General features: G+C 51.1%; 1 protein-coding gene and 1 long non-coding RNA gene across 3 annotated transcripts; one reads left to right on the forward strand and one right to left on the reverse strand.

Annotated features, from left to right (window-relative positions):
• Positions 1-5614: 5614 nt before the first annotated feature.
• On the reverse strand, positions 5615-19663 carry St6galnac6 (ST6 N-acetylgalactosaminide alpha-2,6-sialyltransferase 6). Of its 2 annotated transcripts, none has more exons than XM_051166909.1 (7): positions 19519-19661; positions 18523-18577; positions 17233-17323; positions 13682-13861; positions 10611-11017; positions 6618-6725; positions 5615-5854 (listed from the first exon to the last, which is right to left on the reverse strand). In XM_051166909.1, exons 2-7 carry the CDS (start codon positions 18546-18548, stop codon positions 5665-5667), a joined length of 1002 nt encoding a protein of 333 aa, XP_051022866.1. In that variant the 5' UTR covers positions 18549-18577; positions 19519-19661; the 3' UTR covers positions 5615-5664. The 2 variants fall into 2 exon arrangements, with proteins under 2 accessions (XP_051022866.1, XP_051022867.1); XM_051166910.1 differs by lacking the exon at positions 5615-5854 and adding an exon at positions 5930-5994 and having other exon boundaries at positions 19519-19663.
• Positions 19664-20090: 427 nt separating this feature from the next.
• On the forward strand, positions 20091-20821 carry LOC127207496 (uncharacterized). Its single transcript, XR_007832920.1, has 2 exons — positions 20091-20404; positions 20701-20821. It is a non-coding gene; the product is annotated as an uncharacterized LOC127207496 (long non-coding RNA).
• Positions 20822-26482: the final 5661 nt, after the last annotated feature.

Here is a 26482-nt window from a genome sequence, read left to right on the forward strand (position 1 = left end):
CAGGCCCAATCTCCCCTGAATAAACATTATATTAAATGCAAGCGGAACTAGGGACGCACTTGCCAAGTGTGCATGAAACCCAGGGTTCATACTGTGTAAACTGGGTGAGGTGGTGCCAGCCTATGGTCCCGGCACCGGATGAACAGAGACAGGGGGATCAGAACTTTAAGGCCATCCTGGTCTACATAGGTGGTTTCCAGGATAGCCCAAGCTACATAGAGGTACTATTTCAAAAAGCTGGCTCAGTGACTAGAAATACTTGATCTTGCAGGGGACCCAGGTTCAATTCCCAGCACCTACATGGTAGCTCACAACTGTAACTCCATTTCCAGGGGATCTGACTTCCGATGGCATTAGGCACACACATCCATCCAAGCAAATCACTTGTGCACGAAAAAATGTAATTTAAAAAAAAAAAAAAAAAAGACTCATAGCATGGACATGTGTTAGCTTGGGCTGCCTCTCCAGCTTTGTCTCCAGTGGGGCCTGACCCCAGATTTTTCCTCCATACACTTCCCCCTTCCTCTCCCCCTTTCCTCTCTCTCCCCTCTTTCTCCTTTGAGACCTAATCTCACACAGCCCTCCTGATCCCTGTTGCCTGCTGGGGTTATCCGCTCACTCACTCCACCATGCTCGGTTTCCTTGGTGCTAAAGACTGAGCCAGAGTTTTTTGGACACTAAGCTTCAACTAGGCTGTATCCACAGCCCTTTTCTTTCTTCTTTTTTCTTTTCTTTCTTTTTTTGGTTTTTCCAGACAAGGTCTCTCTGTGTTAGCCTTGGCTATCCTGGACTTGCTTTGTAGACCAGGCTGGCCTCGAACTCACAGCGATCCGCCTGCCTCTGCCTCCCGAGTGCTGAGATTAAAGCTGATTTCTTTTCTTTTACATTCATTGTGTGGGTGGGTGGGAGGGCACGTGAATGTGTGGGCATGCGTGTGTTACAGCGTACTTGTGGCAGTCAGAGGACAGCTTGAAAGAATTGGTCCCCTTCTTCCACCACGGGAACCTCAGGGGTTGAGTAAAGGTAGTCAGGCTTGACGGGGAGCACTGTTCCCTGCTAGGTCATTGCACTGGCTCTGTACTCTCAATTTTTTTTTTTTTTTGTAACTAGATTTATTCATTTTATGTGTACTTTGCCTATATGTATGTTTGTGTAGTTTGGTGCCCACAGAGGTCAGAAGAAGGCATCCAATCCTCCAGAACTGGAATTACAAATGGCTCTGAAACACCATGTGCATTCTGGGAATCAAAACCCAGTTGTCCTTTAAGAGGACCTGCTGTGCCACAGCCACAGTTGTGAGCTACAGTGTGGGTACTGGGAACTGGAACTTGGGTCCTCTTTAAGAACAAGTGCTTGGCCGGGCATGGTGGCACATACCTTTAATCTGGGCACTCAGGAGGCGAGGCAGGTGGATCACGTTAGTTCGAGGCCAGCCTGCTCTACAAAGTGAGTCCAGGATATCCAACGCTACACAGAGAAACCCTGTCTCGAAAAACCAAAACAACAACAAAGCCAAAAGAACAAGTGTTCATAACCACCAACCCATCTCTCCAGCAGCCAGCACCCCCATGCCCACACAGCCGCTTCTTTTTCTATGTTTCTTGGTTGTCCTTGAACTCACTCTGTAGACCAGGCTGGCCTCGAACTCACAGCGATCCGCCTGCCTCTGCCTCCCGAGTGCTGGGGTTAAAGGCATGCGCCACCATGCCTGGCTCTAGGATTTTGTTTTTAATTTATGTGAGTGTACAGCATGTGAGTGCAAGTAAGTACCTGTAAAGGCCAGAAGAGGGCGTCAGATCCCCTGAAGCAGGAGTTACAAGTGGTCGTGAGCTACCTGAGGTGGGTGCTAGGAATTGAACCTGGGTCCTTGGGATGAGCACCAAACACTACTAACCCTTGAGCCATCTCTCCAGCTCCGGGTTTAAGTCATTTTATAGCTAGAAAATTCTAAATCATGAGCAAATAAAAGTGAAAACAATTTAAAGTACTAAAAAAAATATTTTGAAAGCTTGGTGTGGGGGTGCACACCTTTAATCCCAGCACTGGGGGAGGTAGTTGGAGGCCAGCCTGGTCTACAAAGCAAGTCCAGGACAGCCAGGACTGTAAGAAAAACCACACACAATAAATAAATAAATAAACTTGAAGACTGGGGAGATGACTCAGCAATTAAAAGGGCATGGTGGCGCATGCCTTTAATCCCAGCACTCGGGAGGCAGAGGCAGGTGAATTGCTGTGAGTTTGAGGCCAGCCTTGTCTACAAAATGAGTCCAGGACAGCCAAGGCTACACAGAGAAACCCTGTCTCGAAAAACAAAAAACAAAAAACGCCCCCCAAAGGGGCATACTGCTGTTCCAGGGGAACCAAATTCTAGTCACCCACAATTGCATGGCTCATAACAGCCAGTAACTCTAGCCTCTGGGAGAGCCAACACTTCTGGCTTCCTTGGCCACCAGCACTCATAAGTACATTCCCCCACACAGACACAGAATTAAAAATAAAATTAAATATTTTGGCTACAGAAAGAGCTTGAGAACAGATCCTATAGGGGTTAGCATGGGAAAGGGATAGATGACCCTGGACCGGTCCACAAGCAGGACAGCTGTGGGTCAGCACTAGGAAGGGATAGGAGTAGGGATGCCCCAGGTGCACCAGTGGACCAGGCAGACCACCAACATCTGCAGGAAACATCTGGAGAGGAAGCTGAGAAGAAAAGAAGGGAGGCTTAGCAGCTGCTTTAGGGGAGATGTGATAGCGGGGCAGAGAGGCAGAGGGAGAGTAGACACAGGGCACGGCTTCACAGAGGACCCCAGAGGAGGGTAGACAGGCCAAGGGGCTGGAAACCCCCAACTGCCAATTGAGGTAGGCTTGCTCCTGGCCAGGGAATGGATGGGGAATCCGGATTTCCACAGCCATGGAGAAGTGGGCTTCAGAAACCAACAAGTGTCCAACGAGTTCCGCCTGAGGTTAAGATTTGGGGTGAAGGGACTAGGCCCTAAGACCTCCAGCCCTCAGCTCAATTGGATTCCCAATAACGGCTCCATTTCACACCCACCTCTGGGTAAGCAGTGATGCCAGTGTCACCGGAGAAAATTCTATCCAGACATACTTGGCAGGATCCAGTTTCCCAGACGCCTTTGCACGGAGGTAGAAGTGTGGTCTGTCTCGAGGGCCTACACAGGGCTCCAGACTCCCCTATTATGACACCGAAAGAAGCTTCTATCTCTCCTCACTGTCCGCATCACAATGGTTGCTCAGCTCCCTGGCCTTCCACCTTCTAACCTCCTGTCTAGCCTGCTGCTGTCCCATTGAAGGTCGCAGACAAGAAGCACCAAGGCTTTGCCACCCTCGGGCAGGTATTTCTGGTTGCTAGCCAATCCCTGAGTCACCTGCCTTATTCCCCCCTGCCCCCTCCTGTCGCTGTCACTGAGTTACTGGTCCCAGCTGACACTTTCAATGAACCCACCTTATATGGTGTGAGGCCATCGGATGACTAACGGACCCCACGCGACAAGGAACAAATGCTGGCTGTCTCTCTCGCCTCCGCCCTGGTGGCCCACCATCTCACCTGGCCCAGAGCCCAGGACAGCTCTTTTTGACCACCTCAGCAACCTGCCCTTGTCTCACACAATCACCCTTTGTTAGGTCCTGCTCCCAAGGGCATCTTATCACTCACTGTAACAGGCTGTAATTTCCTCTCTGGAGTCAGGGACCCTTCACCTCCTGTCTGGAGTAAACAGACCTTGTGCTGAGAGGCTGGCAGCCATGTGGGCAACCTGCCAAGTTCACTCTACCTCAAAGGATGTTTTCCTGCCCTCAGGTCCTGGGTCCCAGTGTTGACTTCTGGTCCCAGACCACTGCTCTCTCCCTACAGCCCTTCTCCTTCTGCTCCAGACTCCCCTGAGACCTCAACTTCCCTCAACTTGTCAAGAATTCTTCCTAGACCTCATGGTGCTCTTCCTTCCCCAGGACCCGGGCCACTTGAGGGCAGTATTTAAGCACTGATAACTCTGAGACAAATTGCCTTGCCCAATGTCACATAGACATCTATCGGGTCTGCACACAAGACTCCCCAAGCAGCTAAAACAGAGGACTGACACCCCTCTTGCGAGCTCCCAACCCAAAGGCTACAGGCTGGTCCTTAGGATACCCTGTGCGGTAGAGGGGGAGAGGGTACAAGCGAGAAATGCAGATTTTGCTGGATGTGGTGGTGCACGCCTTTAATCCCAGCACCCAGGAGACAGAGGCAGGTGGATCACTGAGTTTGAGGGCAGCCTGGTCTACAAAAGTCTAGGCAAGGCTACACAGAGAAACCCTGTTGGAAAAAGGGGGGGGGGAGGCAGACTCAAGACACTGACCTGGGGTTTAGGTGTGTTTATTTCTGTATAAATCATTACAAAACCAGATCTGGGGCTGTTACTGCCCTCATTAACAGAGTGCAAGGGCTCAAAGCTTGCCAGTCTCTCCCCATCCCCACTCCACAGCCACCTTCTGAAAGCCCTTCCCTTGCAGGCTGGGAAGAATGGGCATTACGCACCCCCCACCCAGCCCCAACCTTAATAAAGTGCTTGAACAGGGGACAGAATCCAGGTGATCCAGCTCCTGTCTCTCTATTCTCATCCCAAACTTGGGGAAGACACCGCTCCCCAAAGCCCTCAGCATCTCTCCAGACAAAGACTCTCTGGGGCCCTGGTAAGGCCCGGATACCCCTTTCTGAGCCCCCAAAGGCTCCTTGGGCAGCAGAGAGCACTCTCCTGCTGGAGGGTAGGGAGAGAGAGAGGAGATGCCTGGCCTTTCTAGAACCAGGCTAATGGCAGCTGGAGTAAGGGGCTAAGAAAACAGCTTCATGTTTGTCCCACTTCTCTCAGAGCTCCCCAACCATGGGGGCATTTGCGGGAAAATACCCTAAAGTTTCTAGTAGGAGTTGGGGAGAGAGGTTCCCCCAGGCTCCCCATCCCTAGCTAGTGGAGTCCCCCAGCGAGGAATGGTAGTTGCGCGGGATATACACTTAAAAACAATGAAGTGTGAGGTCTCTGTCTGCACACGGGAATGTGATGTCATCACTGCATGCCAGAAAGAGAAGAGGCCTCGTCCAAGGCCACTCAGGAAGAAGCCAAGAACTGGACACTGCCTCCTACCTCCTAGGCTACCCTACCACTTCTAGAAATGCACAAATCTCTGGTCTAGCCTCCTGGCAGCGCCTACCCCATATAGTATCTCTGATTCTGGCAACTGTTGGGGCAACACCAAGTCCCCAGATCCTTGGGACAGGACCCCCGTTGTCCCAGCTAAGGAGGAAGTGATTTGGAGCCCATTCCTGGGGCTCTGAAGCAAGGCCTTATGGGAAAGGACATGTCCTAGGCTTCAGACTGACTCAGAAAGACCCCTGATACCCTGATAAGACTGCGCTCAGACCCTGACTAGACAAGAAACATCCCCTGACACCCGATTAAACCACACAGAATTCCAAATCCCTGATTGGCCAAAAGAATAACCCCAGCTCTGATTGGCTGGAAGGTTAAAAACCCTCATCAAGGCCCTGATTTTATTTGACCGGGAAATAACCCAGCCAAGCCGGAGCCGGCTGGAAGATGGCGGCCACGGTCAAATGGTTGGGGCCCGGAGCCACTTCGCCTGCTTTCTGTCCCAGGTCCGCGGACAGGATGGCTAGGTCCAGGAGGGATGGGAGAAGGTGATGCCGTAGAGCTGGGCCCAGGACGAGAAGACCCTCTTCTCGGTGATGAAGCGGTGGTGGTTGCCCTTCCGGCTGTGCTCATTCTGGATGTAAGTGATACATTCATCGGGCCCCTTGGGCTCGTAATAGTGGTACGGCATGCGCTGCAGGCGGGGCCGCTGGCTGGGCACAGCAAACGGGGAGTCAGGGATATGAGGGCAAGATGGACGTCTGAGAGGGCTCTTTCCTAGTTCCACCCCTCACCTGCTCCAGGGCCTCAGTGGAGTAACTCTCTGCCCTTCCTTGAGCCTCAGTTTCCCCATCTATAAAGATATAGGTATATTACATATACATGGTATATGGTAGGGCTAGGTTTGTGGATCCATCAAGTTTCTTCCAAACAAAAGCGGAACCTTTTTCTTTCCCCAACAGGGCAGCAGTGGAGGTTGTGGGTGAGGCCGTGGTTAAGAACTGTGGGCTGGGCTGGGGGTGGTGGGGCTGGGGGTGGTGGCCCATGCCTTTCATCCCAGCATTTGGGAGGCAGAGGCAGGCATACCGCTGTGAGTTCGAGGACAGCCTGGTCTACAAAGTGAGTCCAGGACAGCCAAGGCTACACAATCAAGGCTACAATCTCAAAAAAACAATCAAACAAAATCTGTGGGCTGGGAGGCCAGGCACCTCTTACAGTTTCTGAGACCTTAGGTCCCCTCATTAAACAGGAAGACAGCAACCTGGCATTATGTGAAGAGTGAATGAGGTAGGAAATGGTGCTTGGTGCATGGTCAGCACCCTGCAGAACGTGGCTAGCACTCCATGGCTTTTCCTACTGCCGTCCCCTCTACAGGAACAGCATGTATAACCATCCAACCGAAGCCCTCAGAAATACCCAGCCCCACCTGTAGTAACTGGGCATGGCCCCCAGGGGGCGCTGGCCAGCAGAGCTTACCTGCAGTAGTCGGGAGGGACCATGCCATAAACATGGACATGGTCACACAACTCCACCGCGATCACCATGGTGAACCAGCCAGTGCTCAACCAGGAATGGGACTTTTCCCTGGGGGGCAGAGAGGAGTCACACAATGAAGGGACAGGCAGGCAGGGATGGGGAGCAGGCTAGGAGAAATGGTCCACCCCCCACACACAGAGGTTCTGAGCTCTACCAATGGTCTATCCAGGCTCTGCCTGTACATCAGAGACCTGTGTGCCAGCCACTGTGGGAACACTCAAACTGTCAAAGAGGAGTGGCACAGTGGAAATAGGGCATGAACTAAAGAGGCTAATTACACTGGGCATGCCAGGAGTAACCATGACCGCAAAGCTTGCTAGCAGCAGCTGTGCCTCCCCTGGGACCAAACTCCTATGGGGATAACTAGTCAGAGACGACCCTGGAGCTACAGCAGCCACCAGCTATGTTGGCTTAGTAAGCACTTGATATGTGTTTGAGAGGTGCTGTGCCAAATACACACTGGAGACATTCGGTACCGTGAAATGCAGAACGTAGACTATGTCATACATAATGTTCTGATGTTGGTTACACTCCCTTTTTTTTTTTTTTTTTTTTTTCTAAGACAGGGTTTCTCTGTGTAGTCCTGGCTGTCCTGGACTCACTTTGTAGACCAGGCTGGCCTCAAACTCACAGCGATCTGCCTGCCTCTGCCTCCCGAGTGTTGGGATTAAAGGTGTGTGCCACCACCGCCCGGCTTGGTTACATCTTTTTTAAAATTATATATATATTTTTTTTTTGTTTTGTTTTGTTTTCTTTCATTCATTTGTTTTGAGACCGGGTCTCTCTACCATACATGTCTGTGTAAACACCATATGAAGGCAGTGCTCACAACGGCCAGCAGAGGGCATCAGATCACCCGGAACTGGAGTTACAGGCACCTGTGAGGCACACAATGTGGGTGCTCGGAACAAAACTCAGGTCCTCTGGAAGAGTGCAGGTGCTCTTAACTACTGAGCCATCTCTCCAGCCTTAATTAAATCTTACATTGAAGACAGTGTGCATGTATTTGATGGTAAACGGCTCATTAAAACATTTAAAACTACACTTCTGGCTGGGTGTGGTGGGCGCACACTTTTAATCCCAGCACTTGAGAGGCAGAGGCAGGTGGGTGGATGTGACTTCAAGGCCAGCCTGGTCTACAAAGCGAGTCCTACAGCTAAGACTACACAGAGAAACCCTGCCTCAAAAACAAACAAACAAACAAAAAACACTATACTTCTGAGCCGGGCATGGTAGTGCACACCTTTAATTCCAGCACTTGGGAGGCAGAGGCAGGTGGATGGATGTGAGTTCGAGGCCAGCCTGGTCTACAACGTGAGTCCAGGACAGCCAAGGATATACAGAGAAACCCTGTCTCGAAAAACCAAAACCAAATAAAAAGCCCAAATCTATATACACTTCTGATAAGTCAGACAAAGAAAACAAAGATGACACAAGTCACCGAGGACGGGAATAAAAGAAGTGATTATATACTCCCTTATGGATGCTAAAGGAAAAGCCCATGAATAACTGCATAAATCTAACACCTACATGAAATGGGCTGGCTCCTTAAAACCATGAACTACCCAAGATGAAAGAGGTTGCCAGAAAAATCTTGAACTAGAACATTAAAGAAGCTGAATTCTGTGATCCTGGGGCCTGGGGCTGCAATTCTGAGAGTAGAATGTGTGCGTGGCATGCTTCGGGCCCCTAGAACTAAAAACAAAAAAATAACAACAAAAACTAAACATCTTCCAGAAACGGACTCTTCAAGCCCAGACAGTTTCACCAACGAACTTCACCAAAGACTTGACAAGAAAGCGCTTCTGCACAGTGTCACCCACAAGACAGAAGGGGGACCGTTTTCAGTTCTCAAACCAAGAGAAATGGCAGCAAAAATATCCTGGGTTGAAAATCCTAGCCCGTACAAAGAGGCAGGGAAAAAAGGGCAGAGATTGGGAAGGAAGGAAAAAAATAATCTGCATCTGCATATAACATGATTAATGTGTGAAAAATCCCAAGAATCTACAAAAATCAACTAGTTTAACAGTCATACAAAAACTTGTCATTTTTTATAAACTACACACTGGCAACAGGAGCGGAGAGACGGCTCAGGGGGTACAGCACTCACTGGGCAAATGTCAGGACATCAGACCCCCAGCACCCACCTAAACTCCAGGTGGGCACAAAATCTGTAATTCAAGTGCCCAGGTTGGGGACACAGGGATGCCCAGAGCCAACTGACTTGCTAGCCTAGCCAGGGCACTGAATCCTGGGTCCAAGTGAGAGCCTTTGTCTCAGTGTACCCAGGAAAGCATCTGGCCTCAGTGTGGGGACTCTATATGCACGTGTGCACATATGTATGCATACTTGGACACATGCATCCATGCTCACGGACACACATACATATACACAGGAAAAAATAAACCAACAATGAATAACTGGGAGCCAAAAATAAAAATTAAAAACTATTACTTGTTGGGGGCTGGAGAGATGGCTCAGAGGTTAAGAGCACCATCTGCTCTTCCAAAGGTCCTGAGTTCAATTCCCAGCAACTACATGGTGGCTCACAGCCATCTATAATGAGATCAGGTGCCCTCTTCTGGCAGAGTAGGCACACATGCGGGCAGAATACTGTATAAATAAAAAAAAAATTTTTTTTTTTAAAACCTATCGCGGGGCTGGAGAGATGGCTCAGCGGTTAAGAGCACTGCCTGCTCTTCCAGAGGTCGTGAGTTCAATTACCATCAACCACATGGTGGTTCACAACCATCTGTAATGGAATCTGATGCCCTCTTTTCGTGTGCATGAAAACAGAACACCCATATACATTAAATAAATAAATTAATTAAAAAAAAAAACCTATCCCTTGTAATAGCTACAAACCTTTAAAAATAATTAGATATAAAGGGGCTGGAGAGATGGCTAAGAGATTAAGAGTACTTCCTGGTCTTCCAGAGGATCTGGGATCACTTCCCAGCACCCACATGGTATCCCACAGCTGCCTGTAACTCCATCTCTGGGGACAGAGCACCCTTTTCTGACCTCCTCAGGCACTGAGTATATATGCGATGCACAGACACATGCAGCCAAAGGCTCAAACACATTATTCTTAGGTATAAATCTACCAGCGCATGCACAGAATGTAGTTTTAAACAACAAGGTTGAACGTACCCATTATTATGTATTATTATTATTGTTATTATTTTTTTTTTTATTTTCATTAGCTACCGTAATGCTGTAAATTAACTGTGGCCTGCTTTGTATTTATATAGGAGGGACTGACTAGGCTTCTAGAGAGGACTAGTTAGAGAAGAGCACTGCAGCAAAGATGTTTCTTTAAAACAGGGCATGCTGGAAGTACCTGTGTGCTTGAAGCAAGGCATGCTGGGAACAGTCTAGAGTCCAGACTCTACAATAGGTGCCACACTGTGAGTACCACTTGGAACAGTGGTTCTCAACATGTGGGTCGAGGCCTCTTTGAAGTCGAATGACCTTTTTACAGGGGTCATATCAGATGACCTATATATCGGACACTTACAGTTCACAACAGTAGCAAAACTACAGTTATAAAGTGACAAAGAAAATAATCTTACGGTTGGGAGCAGGGGTTCCCACATGGGGGACTGCATGTATTAAAGGGCTGCAGCATTAGGAAGGTTGAGAACCACTGACCTAGAAAATACAAGGAACCTACATAGCCTTAGCCCACAGCATTCTGGGAGCCCCTGTTCTCTTGGAGTGGAACACCCTGGGAAGAAGCCTGGGGGGAGGGAGGGAGAAAGGATGGGGGGGGGAGGCGAAGGTGGGATGAGACCATGACCAACACTTTGAAGATGACCCACGTTAACACCTGATCAGAGAGTAGACAAGAAGTGACTACACCCTCAACACAGTGCATGCTGGGAGTCTCAGGCCAGGGATGACCGCAGTGGGCAGGCGGGAGGCTGGTACCTGTCCTTGCCCGTCTCACCCCGGAAGAGATCGTCAAACTGCTGCATGCGGGCGGGAGAGACGGCATAGGCCTCCATGTTAGGGAACGCGAGGCCCGCCCGCTGGATGACACGCAGGAGGCTGCCCTGGGGCTTCTGCATCTTGTTTGGGGGTCCCCAGAAGATGAACACAGTTTCAGGGGTCCGGTTGACAAATTCCTGGGGCTTCCGCAGCACGCGGAACACACTGGAATGAGCCACTACGCGGAAGGTGGTTTTGTTGCCGACGTCGGCAGAGTAGCCAGTGGTGGGAGCATCGTTCATGCGGATGGTGCACTCAGCCCGTTCAATCTCAGGGCCCAGTTTGGTGCCCAGCAGGTGGCTGGAGCTGGTGATGATCACGCACTGGTTGCACCGAGACGGCAGCGTCTGTGGGGCAAGGAGAGGGAGGGACACTATCGCTTTGAGGAATGCTTTATGCTGGGTTCTGCACTCTACATAGCCAGGTCTGCGGGAGCTGTGACCATCGCACAACCTTTTGTGAGACCGAGTTTCTCTGTGTAACAGCTCTGGCTGTCCTGGACTTAACTTTGTAGACCAAGCTGGCCTCGAACTCAGACATATGCCTGCCTCTGCCTCCTGAGTGCTGGGTTTGTGGGCGTGTACCCCCATGCCTGGCTCCCATCCTAACCTTTCAAAGCACATTCATTCTAGGTTCTGCAGATACCCCCTTTTTTTTTTTCTGCAGATATTCCTAATTGGCTGGGGACGGAGCAACAAAGGCCAGCCAGTTCCCCTCAAGATGTCAGCCATCTAGGCAAAAGCAGAAGGCTCTAGAAGTCCAGTCCATCCTTGAGGCAGTTTATGGATGCCAGGGGAGGGGTTGAAGGAGAGAAAAGGGGCGGGGAACAGAAAGTAAGGGAGGGGCGAAGGTAACTGAAATATATTATATGCATGAAAATGTCATAAGAAACCCATTCTAAGCAGGGCGTGGTGGCGCGCACCTTTAATCCCAGCACTCCGGAGGCAGAGGCAGGCTGGTCGCACAAAGATACGGGTAGCACACTGAGAAACAGAAGACAGGCTGGTGGGAACCCAGCAAAGAGAACTCTTCCTCCAAATGCAGCAAGTCATCCGTCCACAGCCTCCAACAAGCTCCAACACCCAGAGACACAAGCCCCCTCGCTAGTCTTCCAGCCATGAGGCTGGGAGAAGTGACACGCCGGGCTCAGGCTCCTTTCCCTTCAAGCCACCTCTACTCAACAGTTCCACTGTCTGCCTTTCTGCGTTCACTCCTCTTATCATGTCCTATGGTCCTTTCCAGGGAAGGTGTGGCCAGAGCCAACAGCACTCCACCGGACACACAGAGGCTCTGAAGAAAATTCAGTGAGGGAGAGCAGTCTGAATAGATGAACACCATAGATTCCCTAAGGCAAGGGATCAAATGACTGGTTCACTAACCAGGTCCACGGAGGGGTAGCGCGCTGAGCCCTAACCAGTGGAGTCCTGTCATGTGACCTTTCTAGCTAGCGGCAGCTTAGCAAGGGCTGGAAGAATCTCCGGCCTCCCATGTCTGGCCTCCCATGTTGTGTGGTTTTAGCCAAGTGTTTCCCCTCTCAGCCTTGATCACCTCATCTCTTCCAGGGGCACAACAGCATGGAGCAGCCGGCACTTGATGATAAAGGGCGACCAAGTGGTCCCCTCCCAAGCTTATGGCAGTGTGTCCCCAGAGATCCACGAAAGCCAAAAGGTTGTTTGGTTGTTTTAAAGACAGGGTTTCTCTGTGTGGCCCTGTGTAGTGAGAATTGTGTGATTTTGGTAAAAAAGCAAACACACAAACAAAAAAACCAGAAGCTAGAGGTGGTGGCGCACGCCTTTAATCCCAGCACTCCCTTGGGAGGCAGAGGCTGGTGGATCGCTGTGAGTTCGAGGCCAGCCTGGTCTACAAAGTGAGTCCAGGAAAGCCAAGGCTACACAGAGAAACCCTGTCTCGAAAAAACAAAAAAAAACCCAAAAACAAAAAAAACCCAAAAACAAAAAAAGGAAAAACAAAAACAAAAAACAAACAGAGAAATGTTATGGGCCTATGCTTTTGTTTTAGTCCCAGGTGTGGGGAGATGAGGCTGCCTCACAGCAGGTGACTATGACTGCCTCGTGCTCTGGCAGAGCCGTGGTTTTACAGCTGCAGAAAGTTGCCGTGAGTGTGTGACCTTTGGAATTCTGGGAACTTTTCAGAGGAGATATAAATGCTAGGTCCTGGAGCGACCAGGTGGTGGTTGTTGTTGGTTGGTTGAAGTCTGTCAAGTGAGTCATGCCCAAAGAAATGAGAAAATATTAGATATCTTGAGACAGTGAAGATCATTAAACTTGCCTCAAAGAACTGGACACCCCTAATCAGCAGGAAGTAGTCGAACAACAACATTGCCCCCTTTTTCTTACGTCCCTTTCTCTCTCCTGTCTAGTGTTAGGGAGTTAACACTAGAGCAGAGAAAGGTGGAAGAGAGCAAAAGCAATTCACAAAGTAGCAAAAGCCAGCGACAGCCCTGGCTGTCCCAGTACTCCCTCTGTAGACCAGGCTGGCCTCAAACTCAGACAGAGATCCTCCTGCCTCTGCCTCCCCAGGGCTGGGAGTAAAGGGGTGTGCCACCACGCCCGGGAGGCAATATGCTTTTTAACTCTAAAGGCAGGACCCTAGAAAGAACTAAGGCCCTCTCTAGAACACTTGTCCAAGATCCTGCCTCAAGCAAAGGGCCACGATCTTGACTCACAGGCCTCTGCCATCCTTTAGGAGACAGTAAGAAGAGTCAGGGAGGTGGGGGGGGGGGGTGGGGGAGTAGGGTAGGGAGGGTGGCGCACGCCTTTAATCCCAGCCCTCGGGAGGCAGAGGCAGGCGGATCACTGTGAGTTCGAGGCCAGCCTGGTCTACAAAGTGAGTCCAGGACAGCCAAGGATAACGCAGAGAGACCCTGTCTTGAAAAACCAAAAAAAAAAAAAAAAAAAGAAAGAAAGAAACAAAGAAAAGAAAAAGAAAAAAGAGTCGGGGAGGTGGGTGGGGCGTACAGAGGCCTGGGAACTCGCCGGAAGCTTCTCTACCTTGTTGCCGAGGATAGGGAAGTAGGCATTGGAGAAACTCCACTTCTTGAGGTTAACCGGCCTGCGCGTGCGGCCCCGCAGGGAGCCGTAGTGGAAGACCTCGTTGGCACTGTTGGAGCTGTAGAGGATCAGGATGGTGATGAGGGCAAAGAGGATCACAAACACTGCTGACCGCTGCTCCTGGGGAGGGAAGAGGCCATTGAGGATCCAGGCACACTCGCACAGCAGGCTCGGTGGCCCACTTGCCCGCTGCCGTTGCTGTCCCCGCCGCCCACCATGCCCTTCATGTCAGACCAGATGAGTTCAGGTGCCACTTCCTCGCCTGACACTCCCCTTTCATGGTTCCTTTTTACTCCTCCCTCCCGCCGGGGATTGAACCTAGGGCCTCACACATAAGAGACAATTACCTTTGAACCATCTTTCCAGTCTGCTCATGTCGCTTGCTAACTGCGATCCCCTCAAACTAGACCTGTATGTAGCTCTGTGTACTGGGACTGGGTGGGGCCTTTGTTCCCAGGCCCCAGGCTGAGGCCTGCAGAAGGCTCTTAAGAAGAGAGTGGCATGATGTTGCACACTCACAATCGATCCTAGTGCTTTGAAGGCTGAGGCCTGAGGATTGCTGCAAGTTTAATTGGAGCCTGGGCTCCAGAGTACTGGGAACGAGGGTTTAAAGGAAGGGCTTGCTGCACTGAACCGGATCAGGGTGACAAGGTTCCCTGCAGGGGAGGCCTAGACACAAGCAAATGCAAGGCCATGGCTTCCCCTGATAGTGACTCTCCATTCGATGTCACCAGAGTTGGCCCCACACATTTCGGGGTCACTGAATTCAACACACCACAACCAACAGTGTGGGCAGATTGTACCAGGACTGAACAGACACAGGTTTCCTAGCTTCTTATTAGTCCCTAATTTTGTGAGGTGTGTTTTTGTCTTGCTTTGTTTTAAGAAAGTCTCTCAGCATGCCGGAGGCAGAGGCAGGTGGATCTCTGTGAGTTCAAAGCCAGCCTGGTCTACAAAGAGAGCCAGGACAGCCAAGACTACACAGAGAACCCCTACCCTGTCTCAGAAAACAAAACAACAACAAAAGAGTCTCTTGTTGGGCCATGGTGAAGCACACCTTTAATACTAGCACTCAGGAGGCAGAAGCAGGTGGATCTTTGTGAGTTTGAGGCCAGCCTGGTTCTAGAATGAGTTCCAGGACAGCCAGGACTGTTACACAGAGAAACTCTGTCTCAAAAAACCAAAAATGGCTGGGCGGTGGTGGCGGATGCCTTTAATCCTAGCACTAGGGAGGCAGAGGCAGGCAGATTGCTGTGAAGCCAGCCTGGTCTACAAAGCGAGTCCAGGGCAGCCAAGGCTACACAGAGAAACCTGTCTTGAAAAACAAAACAAAACAAACAAACAAACAAATAAATACAAAGAAAGTGTCTCATATAGCCCAGGCTAACTCTAACTCACTAGGTGATCAAGGCTGGCTTTGATCTCCTGATCCTTCCTCTGCTCCCTAAGTGCTGGGATGACAAGCACGGGCCACCTCAGCAGCAGTTTCTGTCGCACACCCACTGTCAGTTATCTAGTGATGACCAACTCTACAGAGGATACGCGCGAGTTATGTGCAATCACTAAGCCGTCCTATACGAGGGCCTTGAGATTCCATCCTTGGATTTGTGTCTCCCCAGGAGACCCCGGAAGCAATTCCTTATAAATACACAGGAACGTGTCACTTATCACTCCACAATTATCTGTTTTGCCTGCTTGGTGAAAATGGATCTGGACTCTTTCCTTGCCAAAGCATCTTAAGATTTGATGGTAGAGGACGCTGGAGAGACACTGAAGGAGTACCAGCAGGCAGGGCAGGCCCCCAAGTCCCTCTGGTTCCCACTGGGACCACAGGTTATTTAAAGTTCAGCGCACCTCCAAGGCACTCAAACCACCCAGAAGCAGGAGGAGCTTACTTACATCGGGCCCTTGACTTAACAATCAGGTTGTATCCTGATCAACCCACTGCAAGAAGAAATATCAGAAGCGAGGCAAGGTGCCTGATACACACAGCCTGTTCAGCACTACCCAGGCTCAGCTACAACTGCACAGCAATGTGTCAACTGCCTCTCTCAGCCGGAAGGGATCATGGGAAGCCCAGGCCTCCGTCCCACCCATTGTCACCAGAGGAGTGTCACAATCCAATTCTCACATTTCAAAGTGCAGGTCCCACTAAATGCTTTTCACATTTTTGTATCACCAAACTTCAGGAAGTCCGAGTCTAGGAACTGGGGGTGTGGGTCAGTGGGTGCTGGACCAGCATGCTGGCAGCCGGGGTTGATTCCCAGCATTACCTAAACCAGGCATGGAGGTGTGGGCCTGAAGTCCCGGCACTTAGAAGTTCTAGGTCTTCCTCAGGTGCATGCTGAGGCCAGCCGGGGGCACACCAGACCCCAGCACACGCAAACATTTTTTTCTCTTTTTTTGGTTTTTCGAGACAGGGTTTCTCTATGTACCCTCAGCTGTCCTAGACTTACTTTGTAGACCAGGCTGGCCTCGAACTCACAGTGATCCTCCTACCTCTACCTCCCGAGTGCTAGGATTAAAGGCATGGGATACCACAGTCAGCTTTGGATTTGGTTTTTTTGTTTTTGTTTTATTTTGTTTGAGATAGGTCTCTCTAGTTAGTCCTGGTTGTCCTGAAACTCACAGAGATCCACCTGCCTCATCTTCCTGCTGGGATTAAAGGTGTGCACCACCATGCCTGGCTCACCATTTGTCTTGTTTTGTTTCCAGACAGGGCTCCTCTGTGTAGACCTGGCTACCCTGGAACTCACAGTGATCCACCTGCCTCTGCCTCTTGAGGGCTGGGATTAAAGGCCTGCGCCACTGCCACCCCACTGTCTTTTTCTTTCTTTCTTTCTTTCTTTTTTTTTTTTGGTTTTTCGAGACAGGGTTTCTCTGTGTAGTCCTGGACTCGCTTTGTAGACCAGACTGGCCTCGAACTCACAGCAATCTGCCTGCCTCTGCCTCCCGAGTGCTGCGATTAGAGGCGTGTGCCACCGTGCCCAGCATACCACTGTTTCTTAAGAGTTTCATACCCTGTTGCCATAGCTAATTCTCTGTATGAAACTCTCCCTGTCAAAGGACTGTATTGTCTTTCTCCTAGACTCAGACTAATAAAACCACCTGCCCACTTTCAAATCTCACACTACCGTGGAGCCTGGGAAAGACGTTTGGGGATCAAACACATGGTAGGTGCTCAGGAAACAGGAACAAACGGGGATCCAGGTGCTCTGATTTTGAACAGCACCACTCCCCCACCGCCCCTGCTCACTTCCCCCGGCAGCCGATGCTTTCCCACAGATAAACAAGTCAAGCTTTTATCAGAATCAGAGAGGACCTTGGGTTTCAGGGTGACGCCCAGTGGTGAAGCAGAGTTTGAACCCAGGCCTCCTGAGTCCTGGCTCTCTCCTGTGTGGTTTAGAGTGCTGGTGCCACAGGCTCAGCACTCATTTCTCTCAGAAGGTTTGGAGCAGCTCAAACGCGGATGAGAAATGCAGGGGACTTACTTTGTTGCTACTCATCTCTCTCCGGCGTCTGCTGAGGGGTAGAGGCCAGCGTCCTGCAGGTGGCCCAGGGGGCAAGGTTGTTGGGTCACACCTGCAAGCCACCAGAAAGGGTTATGGCCAGAGGCCCCCACCCCCCCACTGAATGCAGCTGGAATACAGGTGTCGCCTCTACCCATCAGCTCTCCCAAACATTTAGGCTAAGGGCTGCATCCATTTTGTCCGGGTTCCCACTCATTCTTTAAGCCAAGATGGTGCAAGTTTCCTAGACCCTCGACTCCCCCCCAGGGGCCACCTCACAGACCTCTGAATCAATCAATTGGGTCATTGGCCAGAGTGATCTTGGAGTCAAGGGCACAGCCATGATTCTTAGAGGTATAGTGTCTAGGCTGAGAGATGTCTGCAATCACAGCCTTAGACAGGCTGTCCTGCCCAGGCCCAGCTGTGTGCCCCACTCCCTAACCCTCTCCTCCCACCTCTGGGCCTGGCCGGTCCACACTTCACTCCCCCACCTGTAAGCCGGCCATAAGTATTTGGTTCCAGCCGCCACCTCCAGCTGCAAGGTAGAAAGGGATAGTGTAGAAAGAAAACTGGGCTTGGATGTAGAGGGGTTCCCCCGGCTCAGAGCGCTCCCCTGGGGGCCTCTCGGTTCCTGTCACTATCTCCGCCCCCTGACCTAGCTGCTGTTTACTCCTACACCAGGAATAGCTAGAAACCTCAGGCCAGAGCGCCACACACTCATCCTGCTCCTGATTGGCCAGGCCTAGCCCCTCCCATCGCCAAGCACGACCCCGCCCCATGGCGGCTCCCCCCTCCTTGCCCAGGCTTGCGGGGGGGGGCGGGGTTCTCTTGGGCCACCCCTGCACCTCCTGTCAGTAGAGACCCCAGATTGCCATCCGTTCCCACCCGGCCAAACTGAGGCTCATCGGAAGGGAGGCGCGGCTTGTCCTTGGACTCAAACCGTTAGGCCAAAAGACGGGAATCCCGAATCTTAAGAGCCACCCCATCAGCCCAGCCACCTCCAGCATTCAAAGCGCTCCCCGGGCTGGCGAGCTGGCCGCAGCCCCCAGACAGACCTCGGTCTTACTACCCTGTCCTGCGCATGCCCCGTGCTCCAGACACCTGGAGCAGTCCAGGTCCCAGGCCCACGCTCCACTTTCCCACCTTTGCCTGAGCAGTGCCCTCAGCCAGGACCACGGTCCCCCTGGTCAGCCCCGTCACGGTCCTGCTCTGAGAAGGCCATGGTCAGAACAGCATATCAGGTGCCAGTGCGAATGTCGGGTCCACACTTACTGGCTGGGGGGCCTCGAGCAAGCCATGTGACCTCTCTGAGCCTCAGTTTCCTCATCTGTGAAATGGGAGTAAGAACTGGTAACTCCTGGGGTGATTGGAAGGGTGCATGCAGATGTGACAAGGGGCGCCCAGGGATTGAAAGTGCTCTATCAGACGTCCTTGGCCTTAGGGTTACTCCGTTCAATGCCCGCCCCTGCACAAGCCTGTTCCAAAAACCATCCTCCTCCCCTTGACCCCAAGCCAGGGAACTACCCCTATATTACGGAACATGCCACCGAGGCACAGCCACACGCTAAGCACCGCCTGCCTACAGAATCCTCCTTGCAAAGCCTGGTAGGTGCTCTTGCTCCCCATTTCATAGATGAGGAGACTGATGGATCAGCGAGGCAACGCGCCTTGCTAGCCCGGGGAACCTTGTAGACACGTTTGTTTACAGGGTGGAGCCAGGAGGGTCTCCCAGGAGGGTTCCCCGCCACCCCACCTCCAGCCTGTGCGTGCGCCAGGCATCTAGTTCAACGTGGAGTAGACGGGCCTGGTGGGGTCGCCGCTGACTCCCCCGGGGGAAGTGGCAGCCCTGGAGCCTAGACTCAGCCCCGAGGCTGGACGTGCGAAGGATGAGCTCTGAGCTGAGAGTGAGGGCCGCACCCTGAGCTGGGTCTGGGGCTTCGCTTCGCCAGGTGCCGGGAGCTGAGTATCCCCAAGTGCCGCGTGGGAGGCTCAGCCCTGTGCCCCCTTTTCGGCTATTGCACTCCGGGGTCCAGCATCCTGACCCCAGCCGGCTCCGCAAGAGAAGGGTGCGGGGCCGCGGCAGGGTGCCTCCATCTCCAACGCGGGTGGCCCGGAGAACCCCGCAAGCCTTTACATCTCGGGGTGCAATTAGCAAGGAGAGTGGGTTTGGGGAGCCTCGGGGTCCCCCATGCCTAGCGGTTCTCTATCCCCTAAGGCGCAAGCACAAGCCCCCACTCTGCTGCCCGCCCCCGCGCAGCACCCGCTCACCTCCGCCGGGGAGCGCCCGGCCCCCCGCGGCCCCCGCACCCCCTCACATGGCGCCGGGAGCCGAGAACCAGGGTCTGCGCTGCCCAGGCCGCCCAGGCCCCGCCGTAGCTCCGACCCGCGGGGTCCTAGCGCCGGCACCGCCGCTTCCCGACCGGGCCAGGGCTAGGCAGGAGGGCGGAGCCTCCGGGTGCGGGTGGCTCCGCCCCAAGGAGGTGCCAGAGAGGAAAGATGCTCTCCAACAGCTCTCCACTGCATCCTTTCTCTCTCTCTCCGTCTCTCTCTGTCTCTCTGCCTGTCTCTCTCTCTCTCTCTCTCTCTCTCTCTCTCTCTGTCTCTTCTCTGTCTGTCTGTCTGTCTGTCTGTCTGTCTCTCTCTCTCTCTCTCTCTGTCTCTTCTCTGTCTGTCTGTCTGTCTGTCTCTCTCTCTCCGTCTCTCTCTCCAAACGGACACCAGGACCTCGGATGAGGAAACTGAGAAAAGATCACTGGGCTCGGACTCGGGCCATTAATTCCCTGCCCCCCTGGCCCCCACGGAACAGCCTGATAGATTACTTCATTTCCTTGCCTCCGGAAAATAGAGCGAACAAGGTCTCAAAAATGTAGCTTCTGCCGGAGGTAGAAGCCTGAGGACGGCTACAAGTTCAAGGTCACCCTGTAGATATAGTGAGTTCCAGGCTGGCCAGGGCTACATAGGGAGATCTTGGCTCAGCTCTCTTCATCCTATATATCGTGTTATTTTATGTAACTACAGGGAAGCAACCTGGAACTGGAGAGATGCCTCAGCAGTTAAAAATACTGACTACTCTTCTAGAGGACCTGGGGTCTGACGCCCTCTTCTGGCGTCCATAGGTACCGCACATGTATGTGGCACCCAGCCATAAATGCAGGTAAAACACCCACCTGTGAAAAATTAAATTAAAAATTGAAAAAAGTTAAAAACAGCCGGGCGTGGTGGCACAGGCCTTTAATCCGAGCACTCGGGAGGCAGAGGCAGGCGGATCACTGTCAGTTCGAGGCCAGTCTGGTCTACAAAGTGAGTCCAGGACAGCCAAGGCTATACAGAGAAACCCTGTCTGGAAAAACTGAAAAAGAAAAAGAAAAAAGCAACTTGAGGGCTAGAGAGAGAGATAGTCAAGTAAGGCAGAAATGATGCCTGATGCCATGTTTTTGCTTTTCCAAACAGGGTTTCTCCCTGTAGCCCTGGCTGTCCTGAACCTCGCTCTGTAGACTAGGCTGGCTTTGAACCCACAGCTCTGCTGTCTCTGCCTTCTGAGTGCCGGGAATAAAGGCATGCACCGCTGCAACCCTATGATGTCATGTGTTTGTAATCCAAACTCTGGGGGTGTGAAAGAGAGATTCCTCTGGTTGGCTTATCAAGGCCTTCCAGGTTAGCAAGAGAGCCACACTGGAGGTTGACCCTTGGGCTCCACACACATGACAACGTTGGAGGTTGACCTTTGGCCTTTACCCACATGAACATATACATATGTACACACACACACGCAGAAGAGACCTAAGTAGCCCGTTAGAAGGCTGATTAAATAAATACAGACCCAGCCTGTCCACAGTGCTCTTAAGAGGCTGGTCAAATTAGTCAGTGTGCATGCCCGGAGAGAGTGGCAAGGACACTGACGGGGCAGTTTACAGAGTTTAAAGAGCTCGGCGTTGTGTAATCACTTAGGAAAACCACACAGTACACATTTCCACTCTGTACCCTGGGTACCTAGAAGTCCCTGCAGATGAACACACTGGTGTTCACGGCTGTGCGATTTGAAATACAAAACTGGAAATGGTCCAGATATCCACCAACAGGAGAATGGAAAGTTTGGTTTGTGTTTTTGCAGCAGGGTTTCTCTGTGTAGCCCTAGCTTTCCTGGAACTCACTCTGTAGACCAGGCTGGCCTCGAACTCACATCTATCTCTGCTTCCCAAGTGCTGGGATGAAAGGCATCTGCTACCACCACCTGGCAAGGGTTTGTTTGTTTGTTGTATTTTGTTTTTAGTGTTATGGAACATTCACGCTGTGGAATATGCCGCAGCAGGGACAATGGCCACGCTCCAGGTACGCTGGTGAATCCTGGAGACCTAAAGAGTAGAAAGAGCAAATGTGGCCGGGCAGTGGTTGCACACACCCTTAACCCCAGCACACAGCTAGGAGAGGGGAAATAGTAGAATCAAAGCTATCTTCAGCTAAATATCAAGTTCAAGGGCAGCCTGGGCAACTGAGACTGTTTTAAAAAACAAAACCAGATGAAACAGGACACCAGTTTTCTTCACGCCCCCCCTCCTCGCACCTCCTGCTCCAGCCCATGGATGCCACATGTTCCGTGCCCTGGGAAAAGGGACTAAACATCTTCAACTGTAAGCAAAGCCACAATTAAATACTTTCTTTTATAGGGGTTACGTTGGTTGTAGCGTCTCTTCACAGCCATGGAACACGGACCAAGACACAAACAAACCAAAAAGAAACCTACCCGGCATTGCCAAGACCAGGAGGTAGCCTTTGCCCGTATCACTAATTAAAGTTTTAAAAGCGTCGAGAAGGCGTGCACATTACAGTAACTGTGGATATTGAGGTTAAGAGGCTCATAGCGTTCCTGTGCATTGTAATTTACTAATATAACGTAGAGAGCTCAGCCCATCTCTAAACCAGGATAGCACTACTTAAAAAAGAAAAGTTCAGGGCTGGTGAGGTGGCTCTGTGGCTAAAAGTGCTTGCCACCAAGCCTGACGGCCTGAGTTGGATCCCTGGGACACACCCACATGGTGGAAGGAGAGAATTCACTTTTGTAAGTTGTTCTCTGACCTCCACATGTATACTGTAGCATTGTCACCTCTCCCATGAAATAGATAAAATGTAACAAAAAGAAAGGTACAAAAGAAGAAAGATTAAAATTGATTTTTTTTTGTTCATTATCTCTGAGACCACCAAGACCCGACTCGACTCGCAGAGCAATGTGGGAGGCAAGAAGGCTCAGCTTGACTCAGGAGCCAGGGTTGGCTCAAACTTTGGGAGGCTGACCTCAAAGAGTTTATTTTAGGATGAGTGTGGTGGCACAGGTTTGTCATCTCAGCTACTAGGGAAGCTAAGGCAGGAAACTCTCAAGTTCTGGCCTGTACAGCCCCCAAATAAAATAAAATTAGAGGTACAGTGGCCCGTGAATATAATCTCAGCACTCAGGAGGGGGAGGCAGGAGGATCAGGAATTTAGGGCTAGCCTAGGCTATACAAAGTTGGAGCTCAGGCTAGGCTGTATGAGACTGTATCTCAGAAGAGGGTGATGGTAGGATTTGGGATGTTCTTCTCCCCGCCCCCCCCTTTGGGGTTTATATTATCCAAAAGTTTTAACATAATTATACAATCCTTTTTTGTTTTGTTGGTTTGGTTTTTCAAGACAGGGCTTCTTAGTCGGGCGTGGTGGTGAACGCCTTTAATTCCAGAATTCTGGAGGCAGAGGCAGGCTGCCAGCCTGGTCTACAAATAAGTCCAGGACAGCCATGGTTACACAGAGAAATCCTGACTCAAAAAAAAAAAAAGTTTCTTCTTCATGGAGCCCTGGCTGTCCTTGAACTGGCTCCTTAAACCAGGCTGGCCTCAAAGCTCCACCTACCTCTGCCTCTGCAGTACTGGCATTAAAGGCGTGGGCCACCACCACATAGTTTGTTTTTGTTTTTGAGACAGGGTCTGGCTATCAAGCCTTGGCTGTTCTAGAACTTTCTATGTCGAGGACCAGGCCTGCCTCTCCCTCCTGAGAGCTAGGATTAAAGGCATACACCATGCCCAGCCACAGTCCTTTTATGTTTTGCAGGACAAGGTGGTCAAAGCTGCAGTCCCAACTATCAGGAGGCTGAGGCAGGAGAATCACTGAGTTTGAGGCTATCTTGGGATACAGAGTAAAGCCATTTTTAAAAAGTAGCAGGGCCATTCACGGGGGGCTGGAGAGATGGCTCAGAGGTTAAGAGCACTGACTGCTCCTCCAGAGGTCCTGAATTCAATTCCCAGCAACCACATGGTGGCTCACAACCATCTATAATGTGATATGATGCCCTCTTCTGACCTGCAGGTGTGTGTGTAAGCAGAGCACTGCATACATAATAGCAAATAAATAAATCTTAAACAAAACAAGTAGTGGGGGCCCGATGAGCACTGTTGCTCTTGCGGAGAACCCAGGGTAGGTGGCGGTTCTGATGCCTTCTCCTGGGCTAAGAGGGCACCAGCACACAGGTGATTTACATATGGAGAGTCAGGCAAACACACATGCATTGAGTTAAAATTTACAATTAGCTTTCTTTTAGTTTTTAATTTTTATTTTATATATATGGGTGTTTTGCCTGCTCTTTTATTTGTGGACCATGCACATGCAGTGTCCTCAAGCAGTCAGAAGAGGGCGCCGGATCCCCTAGACCTGGAGTTCCAAATGGCTGGGAGCCATCCTGTGGGTCCTCTGCCGGAGCAGCTAGTGTTGTAACAGAAAAACTCTCTCTCCATCCTCCCCGACTGAATTGCACATGCAGCTTTTGTGTGAGCGTGTGCTTGTGAGTGCACATGTGTTGGGGTAAAGCCAGAGGTTAACCCTCCACTGTTCTTCACAGGCTTCCTGTTGACTGCCTAGGAAAGAAACAGAAACTCCACCCTGTTCCGTTTGCTTGAGATTTTTGCTAGGACCTGGAGCTCGCAGGTTACTTCAGGCGAGCCAGAGAGCCTGGGGAGCCAGCAGTCTCTGCCTCCTCCCTCCTTATGGGATCAAAGAGCAAGGACAGGAAGGAGCACCTAGGATTTTCATGTGTTTTGAGGACTATGCTCAAGTCCCCTGGATTGTTCTACAAAGCACTTTACCAAGTGAGCCATCTCTCCAACATTCCCCCTTTCATTTCTTCTCCTACTTTTTCGTTACCCACCCCCTTTTAACACAGTCAACCATGTTTGTAAATGTACATAAAAGGCATGAGATAGAATCCACAGTGAAGCTGGGCGCAGTGGCGCACGCCTTTAATCCCAGCACTCGGGAGGCAGAGGCAGGCGGATTGCTGTTAGTTTGAGGCCAGCCTGGTCTACAAAGCGAGTCTAGGACAGCCAAGGCTACGCAGAGAGACCCTGTCTTGAAAAACAAACAAACAAACAAAAAAAGAATCCACAATGAACTGGGGCGGTAACTCCCTAGAGGTTGGTAGGAGGAGGGGCTACCATTACCTTTAGCTTTATAAACTTCTAAGTTGTTTGCAGTGCATTAATTTAGAAAGTTATGGCTGGCTGGTTGGTTTGAGACAGTCTTACTAAATCAGGGTAGCCTCAAATTCACTATGTGGCCAAGGGTGGCCTTGAACTTGTGATCATTCTACCTCCTTCCAAAGTGTTGTGATTACGAGCATGTTCTGCCATGCCAAATCTACTTTGGTAAGTTAGTAACACTTTATTTTGTTTTGCTTGCTTTTTTGAGACACGCTTTTTCCATGTAACCCTGGTTCTCCTGGAACTCAGTATGTAGACCAGGCTGGCCTTGAACTCACAGATATCTGCCTGCCTCTGCTGCCCAAGTGCTGGAATTAAAGGCGTGCGCTGCCACCACCACTGGCTAACACTTTTTTCTTAACACTTTGTTTTTGTTTTTAATTAAAACAAGTGTGATAAAGCTGGCTGCTCTTCCAGAGGACCTAGATTCCCAGCATACACATGGTGGCTCACAACCATCTGCAACTCCAGTTCCAAGAGATTCAATGCCCTTTTCTGGCATCCAATGGCACCAGTCACACACGTGATGCATAGATATGCAGGCACAACACCCAAATACATAACATAAATAGATTAATTTTACAGGTGGATTTAAAAAAAAAAGTCCTGACTCCAACCATGATGGGGAAGCAGGAAGCAGGCAGCCCAACTAGTGTGGATTCAGGACAGAGAGAGAGAGACAGAGACAGAGACAGAGAGAGACAGAGACAGACAGAGAGAGAGAGAGACAGAGAGAGAAAGTCCTGCCTCCAACCATGATGGGGAAGCAGGAAGCAGGCAGCCCAACTAGTGTGGATTCAGGACAGAGAGAGAGACAGAGAGACAGAGAGGCAGACAGGCAGACAGGCAGACAGACAGACAAAGTCCTGCCTCCAACCATGATGGGAAAGCAGGCAGCCCAACTAGTGTGGATTCAGGACACAGAAACCCTGCCCTCTAGTGTTCACACTTAATGCTTCCTGAACCTCTTACTCTGCCTTCACCCCAGGCCTCCTGACCCACAGAGGGTTCCAGTGAGGAAGAAGACCACATGGGCAGGTGATGAAGTTGACCGCTAAGTGCTCAGGGACCAGAGTGCTGTCACTTGCAAGGACCATGAGTAGAGTGCAGGCTGTGCGGGACATGGAAGCACACCTGTCCCCACCACAACCCCTCTCTCTCTCCCTAGCCCAGGCCCTGCTAGGGACTCTGGAAATGAAAGGATGCTTAAGGCCAGACCCAGACCAAAGCGCAGCTGGAGACCTCCACTCAAGCCTGTCAGATTTCTGGACTTGTTCCAGGAGGGCTGGCTTTTCTTTCTGGACTCCCAGAACAGTAACACCTGCTTTGTGGTACTAATAATGGATGTAAGAGGAAGGGTACACCTGCCATCCCAGGACCCGGGAGGCAGAGGCAGGCAGATCTCTGTGAGTTCAAGGCCAGCCTGGTCTACAAAGAGTCCTGGACAATCGAGGCTACACAGAAACCCTGTCTCAAAAAGCAAAACAAAAGAAACAAACAAGGGGGCGGGTAAGAAAATCATAAAGCCCTATTAGTGGGGTGTCTGCCTCTTTATTAAGCCCTTTTCAAACACCTCACTGAACCCCTAAGAGAAGCCTGTGACAGAGGAGCTACTGGGACGCCACTTTCCAGAAAGTGAGACTCCAGCTTGGGGAATGTGGAGGCAACAGGGCAGACATTAATCCAGACCTGTGAGGTGTTAGGCACACAGACCCCAAGCCGGGGAGAACTGGCCC

This window comes from Acomys russatus, chromosome 24 (genome assembly GCF_903995435.1).
Source record: "Acomys russatus chromosome 24, mAcoRus1.1, whole genome shotgun sequence".
NCBI lineage: Eukaryota > Metazoa > Chordata > Mammalia > Rodentia > Muridae > Acomys > Acomys russatus.

What these genes read in the sequence shown, in the direction of transcription:
- St6galnac6 (XM_051166909.1), bottom strand. Translation starts at nt 18,548, where the DNA reads ATGGCTTGCTCGAGGCCCCCCAGCCA. An exon ending in TGCTCGAGGCCCCCCAGCCA is followed by an intron (nt 17,324 to 18,522) that starts GTAAGTGTGGAC and finishes GGTGGCTTGCAG; the next exon opens with GTGTGACCCAACAACCTTGC. An exon ending in GTCCCTCCCGACTACTGCAG is followed by an intron (nt 5,855 to 6,617) that starts GTAAGCTCTGCT and finishes TGCTGTGCCCAG; the next exon opens with CCAGCGGCCCCGCCTGCAGC.